Genomic DNA, 6,667 nt, shown 5'->3' with positions numbered 1-6,667 from the left:
ATGCTGCATTAAAAAACAAGGAACTCATGCAATACTATTCAAAGTGGTGACCCTGGAGGACATTATGCTGAGTGAAAGATCTCAGTCACAAAAGGAAAAATATTACAGGATTTTAAGAAAAATAAACTTTTCAAAGTGTTCATGAAACCTTTTGTTAAAATTTGGTTATTCTTTGGATGAAATCGCAGCTGGATCATTTCTAAACATTTACTGGACTTTAATATATCTTTTTATTATTATATCACCTATAAAGCAAAGTGATGTATTATAGATTTGAGAACATATCTTGAAACTTTAAAAAATTAACCCAATCCTAAAAAAACCCACCCAAGCAACCAAAAAACCCTTAAATTAACTAATTGCCTTTCCCATAATTTTAAATAAAATCTGAATGGTAATAAATTTACCTCTTTTTGAAAATATTTTATTTTAGAATTATGTTCAGCAATGTGACTAGCTATTTGTTCAAGTTTCAACTTAATACTAAGTGCATCTTTCTGAAGAGCATGCTCATTATCTTGAATTATTTTTAGTTCTTGAAGTAGACACCGATGTTCTTTCTGAATCTCTGGTAAGGTCTCCTAAAAAAAAAAAAATTAAGAATTGGTAGAGATACTATCTTTCCAAAGAAAAAAATCAGTTGCTGTTATAAGTAGACCAAAGTGTAATTGTGCTCAATAACTTTTTAGAAGTAACCAGCCAAACCTTTATTCCAAAGGTAGATCTGAACTTCAAGTGTACAAATCAGTTGTTATGTCCCCTGACTCTTCTCAGAGGAGCTATTTTTTTCATATTACAAAGAAAAAAGGAGCTAACAATATTTTTTCTCATTTAAATGACAAAACACATTACCTTTTCAGTTTACCAGGAACAAACACACATCTTTCTTACTCAAATTTACTTTATGGACATATAAGATCTTAAGTGACAATGTGTAAACAGAGCACAGTTTACATTTTCCAAATACACGCTATTTATTTTTTTTTGAAAGGGCCAGGCAGGGCCCTTCGACTTTGTCCTTTTTGCCTCCCCCCGTGGAGAACGTCTCACCTCCGCAGCATTGGTGTTCTGTACCACCTCTGCGGCTTTGTCCTCAACACGCTGCAGTTCTGCTGTGAAGTCATCTACTTCCTTCTGGGTATCTTTTAATTCTTTCTCTGTTCGAGAGACAGAATCCTGTGCCTTTTTAAGGTTTCTAAATAAGCAAAGCGAGACATTAAAAATGTGGCAATGTGATTTATTTTGTGAACTTATTTAGCTTTTTCTTAGTTTTTGCTGTTTTGTTTTTAAAGGTCTATTAAATCATCCTTAAATCAGATTTAGTTTATACAAAATGTGGGATGTTTGTAGAGTAAATACTCAGTATAAATTTTATTTTACACAATACTGATGGAGCAGCAGTCCATATTAGCAACTGGGAAAATCTGTTGCCAAGGACTTCTTAAAGTGCAAAGACATCATTTACAAGACTAAGAAATGCTAAGTAATTTTTAATTACCTCATATGCATGCTAAGGCTGGAGAATGAGTCAGACAGACCAAAAAAACTGATACCTTTGAATTACTGACAATATAATACACTTGCTTTAACTAGAACTACTTATTTCTTATATGGAGGTGGGAAGGGAAAGTAAAGAGTGGTTCGTATACTCTACCTGTCTGCTGTCTTGATTGCCACTTGGGCTTTAGTAATAGCAGAAGCACATTCATCTAATTGCTTATTTATTTTATCAAGTTTGTCTTGCTGGGCCTTGAGCTTATGGTTATTAATTTCTATAATGGTATTGTGCAACCTTTTAACTTCGGCTTCTATTTTACCAGCTCTCTCAGCCACGCTGTCATATTCTGAAATTAGAAAATAAACAATTTAATTTGTGTTTCTATGTTAAAAATGAGCATCTTTTGTTACATGTAATTTTTTTACGCAATATGCTTGCAAGCCAAGAAATTCTAGATCCTTTGGGGAACGTTATCATTGTAAAAGAATACACAATCCTATATGCATGCATTTAACCACAAAAATCTTGTTAACGTAAGGTTAAATACTTAGGCTCTTTCCAAAGATCTTTTAAAACTTTTTTTTAAGACTGTAAACTTATTCTTGCTTATTCTTGTTGAAAAATGGTTCTTTTTTTCTGTTAACGTAACTTAGTTGTTTTCTAGATAGTGGGAAAGGGAAGCTATTTCTGGGTCCCAGAATACAAACCTTTTCGTAGGCAGAGTTCAAGTATTTTTTTTTTGCACTAAAGGGTAATTACTGAAAAGCTGATCATACAGATATTGACACCTGTCCTGAACACCAATGTCACCTTGAATACTATCTACTAGACAGATTTTATTAGGCTGCCTGGTTCCCATGTGGTAGGCACACTTGTGCTGGAAAAGTGGCTTGTTTTTCTCTTTGCAAGCTGTTATGTGGCAGGCTACCGCCTTTATGATTTATAAAGCAAACCCTATGGAGCAGTTCTACTCTGTCTTACATACATAATTGCTAGAAATTGAAATGAATTCAATGAAAATGCTTTTGACTTGTTGGATGATCTAGCAAGTAGGTGAAAAGGGGTAAGTACCACAACAAGATAAACAACTGAGAAATGGGCACAGGATATGAACAGACACTTCACCACAGAAGACATTCAGATGGCCAACAAGCACATGAAGAAATGTTCAAAATCCCTAGCTCTACGCGAGAAACAAATCAAAACTATGAGATATCATCGCACCCCAGTCAGAATTGCAATATTTAACAGAACAGAAAGCAACAAATGCTTGCGAGGTTGCAGAGAAAGTAGAACCCTTATTCACTGTTGGTGGAAGTGTAAAATGGTGCAACCACTGTGGAAGGTGGTGTGGTGCTTTCTCCAAAAGTTGTAAATAGAAATACTATTTGACCCAGGAATTCCACTACTGGGAATATACCCCAAAGAGACCATAAGTGCCACTCAATGTTTATCACAACTTTGTTCATGATAGCAAAGAGTTGGAAACAGCCCAAGTGCCCATTAACAAATGAAGGAACTCATGCAATAATATTATTCAAAATGGGTGACCCTGGAGGACATTATGTTGAGTGAAATATCTCAGTCACAAAGGGACAAATACTGCATAGTGTCATTGTAAAATGGGACTGACATCGGAGTTGGGGGCAGACTGAGAAAGATGGGATAAATAATGTATACTGCACTGAAACAGATGAGGGAGAAAACTGTTTAAAAGGGGTATGTGATTAGGTATTTTTGTCATGACGGGAGTCCAGAATGAAGACTGCATAGTAGAGTGGAGGGGGGCGGGGGGCGGAGGAGCACGGGGAGGGACTGTGAAAGAATTTTACTTTTCAAAGAGAAGAGTGTACAGGGGGAGGAGTGGGCAGAGAGAAAAGTGCAACAATGAATGAATGGAAATCCAAAGTGCCTATAAATTTTCATTAAAATTAATTAAAATGATTAAAATAAAAATTTTTTAAAAAGGGTTTTAAAAATGGGATTTCTTGCTCAAAAGGGTTATTTTATAGCACTTTGTGACCAATTTTCAAATGCCTTTAATATTTGTCTATAAAAAATAGTATAGAAGTTTGAATTCACCAGTGGATTCTTTATAAAACCGAGCCAAAAATCTACTTTTGACACAATATAACCACTGAATACTTTGCAGTTTTACAGTGAAAGATGTGGGAAGATGCTGTGTCAAAAGTGACTCAATGGCAGCTGGTTTGCTTTCTTGTTCTGTACTGGTAATAAGGACTACTAACAAAGTTATTTAAAAAAAATTTTTTTTCTATTTTGTGTGTGTACTGTCAAATCAGATCTGATGGGTACAGGAGGAGATTGTCCCCTTCCTTCTCCAGCAGAACATCTGGTGGATCAAACCACGCACTTCTGGGATTGCAGTGCTGCTTCTTGCCACTAGGCCACCAGAGCTCCCGTCAAAGTTTTATTTTATTATTTTTGTGTGTGTGTGTGTGTGTGTGCATGTACCATCAAATCAGATCTGACTGGTACAGGAGGAGATTGCCCCTCCTTCCCCGGAAGAGCATCTGGTGGATTCGAACCGTGCACCTCTGGGACTGTAGTTGCAGCTTCTTGCCACTAGGCCACCAGAGCTCCCTTCAAAGTTTTATTTTTAAACTAAAGATACAATATACATTTATGAGATGTCCCCCAACCTGTGAAACTATGCTCCTGCAGATAAATTTTTCTTGGTTTTGCAACTGATCATTTGGTATTATCAAAGCAATATTTTAGGAGTGTATGGTAAAAGTAAGGCTGTTACTTCAAAAGCTCCACTTCTCTGGTGATTTGAATCCATCAGTGGTTCTGAGGGTGAAAGGTGGACATGTCTGATGCCAACTACAGTCTTGGAAAAGGACTGGACGGCATCAAGTATGTTAGGACTCAACGGCAATGAGGTTGTTTTGGTACTGTATTTATAAAACCACTCTATGATGGCTACTGCCACCAGTCATTATAATGGCCCTCCCATGTGCCAGATCCTTACTTTTCCAGTTATTCTCATCTCCTTGAGCATTTCTATCTCAAGAATTTTCTACTCTTCCTATCCATTTGGTTAGTACTCTTATCAGTATGTGTTTCTCTCTTCTTCACTATTATCCATCTCCAAGGTCTCTTTGACCACTGTGTCTGATCACCTCTCTTCACTCCACCATGTCCTTTTATCCTGGTTTTATAACTTAGGAGTTCTGGTGGGACAGTCAGTAGGAAGCAGCACTTCTCTGGCACTTGGACTCCAAGTCACTCCAATGGAAAAACATGGACTGACTCGGGCAACCTCCTGTTGTACAGAATTTACAGCTTCTGAAAACCCATGAAAGGGTCAGCAATGAGTCTGTTCCTACTCAATAGCTAGCAGATTTAAAAAAAAAAACAAATTAGCAGCATCTGATATAACCTGTAGTATATTTAGCACTTTCCCTCCTTCAATATGTGTGATATGAAAAAGAGGTTTTCCTCTGTTCATCACCCTATCAATAGTGCATAAAACAGAGCTTGGGCAACAAACAATAAAATTCTCACTGTCATTCAACTCTGATTTTTGCTAGGCTCTGTACTGTGCTCCTAGAGCTTTTCTTGCTTTAACCTTTACATAGGCAGAATGACAGAATAAGGAAAAAAGAAGAAATAAAAATAACAGCTGACTGACACAGAAAAATGTCAGGAAGTATCATATAAGCAGGAGACAAAGGTAATGAAGTCAGAAGGGGAAGCTGCATTGAAGCCATTGGCACAAAAAGAAGGCCACAGGAATTGATGGGATACAAATTGACTTGTTTCAATTAACAGATGCAGAAGATCAAAAAATATACAGCCTTCAACATTGATGCATCAAGAAAACATTCTTATCATAGGACGATAAACACTATCATGATAGATGAGAAAAGATTGAAACCTACAACAACTTCATCTTATTGAAGCCACGATCAACACCCTTGGTACCAGCAGTTAGGAAATCAGAAGATATATTGCACTACAAAAATCTGCAATTAGGGACCGCACTAAATTACTGATGCGTAATGATGTCAGTTTGAGGACTAAGGTGTGTCTGATTCAGACCATGGTGTTTCTGATCACTTGCTATGCATCTAAGAGCTGGAAAATGAATGACAGAAGAAGAGATGAGATGACAGAAGAACTGAAGCCTCTGAGCTGTGGTGTTGGAAAAGAGTGCTGTACATCCCAGGGAAAGCCAAAAGAACAAATAAATATGTCTTGGAGAAAGTCCACCCATCATGCTTTTGGAGGTAAAGATGATAAAGCCTTGCTTTCACATACTCTGGGCACATTACTAGGAGGGGCAATTTCTCAGAGAGGGACATGATGCTTGGAAAGGCAGAGGGATGGTGAAAGGACAGGAAGACCCTCAACCAGGTAGACTGACAGAATGATTGCTGCAATGGGCTGTAGTGTGTCCGAAAGTGTGAGGATGGCACAGGGTCACTATGGGCTATATGTGACTCAACAGTACCTAATGGACAACAACAAGTCAACCAAAAAATTAGTCCTAGCAAAACTGTCAACATTTCCTAAAAGACCATTTCAAACTATCCAAAACAAAGAAATAGCCACCTCCTTCCAATTTAAAGGACTGTTAGATAAACAATTAATGCCCAAACACAGGAGATGTTTGATTGTCTATATCTTTTAATATCTTTATAGTTTGGAGGGAGACGACCTAATTTTTGAATTATTTGGTTAACTGCTCCAACTCCAATTATTTCTTTGGGATTGTGGTTGTTAGGTGCCATCAAGTCAGTATACTCCACCTTGCCAAGAATGATGCATTTTTTGGTTCAACATAAGGAAAACAATCAATGTAATTCATCATATTAATAAAGCAAAGAAAAAGAACCACATGATCCTATCAATTGATGCAGAAAAGGCCTTTGACAAAACCCAACACCCTTTCCGGATGAAAACACTCAACAAAACAGGATTAGAGGGGAATTTCTTCAACATAGTAAAAAGTATTCTTAGCGAAAGCAATAAGACAAGAGAAGGAAATAAGAGGTATCCAAATTGGCAAAGAGGAGGTAAAATTATCTCTCTATGCAGATGATAAGATAGTATACTTAGAAAACCCTAAAGACTCAGCAAGAAAACTACTGGACGTAGTTGACCAATTCAGGAAAGTAGCAGGATACAAGATCAACATAC

The 6,667-nt window shown here is 37.1% G+C and overlaps 1 protein-coding gene across 2 annotated transcripts in view; it reads right to left on the bottom strand.

Annotated features, from left to right (window-relative positions):
- The window catches only part of SMC4 (structural maintenance of chromosomes 4), a 52,882-nt gene that overhangs the window by 2,853 nt on the left and 43,362 nt on the right, over positions 1 to 6,667 (bottom strand). For both annotated transcript variants that reach the window (XM_006901335.1, XM_006901336.1), the window contains exons 17-19: positions 1,655 to 1,844; positions 1,051 to 1,195; positions 408 to 581 (exon numbers count right to left, since the gene is read on the bottom strand). In XM_006901335.1, the coding sequence (XP_006901397.1) occupies positions 408 to 581; positions 1,051 to 1,195; positions 1,655 to 1,844 (509 nt within the window). The remainder of the gene's footprint in view (positions 1 to 407; positions 582 to 1,050; positions 1,196 to 1,654; positions 1,845 to 6,667) is intronic.

Source organism: Elephantulus edwardii, unplaced genomic scaffold, assembly GCF_000299155.1.
Source record: "Elephantulus edwardii isolate Elephantulus edwardi_28Jun2011 unplaced genomic scaffold, EleEdw1.0 scaffold00320, whole genome shotgun sequence".
In the NCBI taxonomy this organism is placed as follows: Eukaryota; Metazoa; Chordata; class Mammalia; order Macroscelidea; family Macroscelididae; genus Elephantulus; species Elephantulus edwardii.
This window is presented reverse-complemented; position numbering and strand designations above follow the sequence as displayed.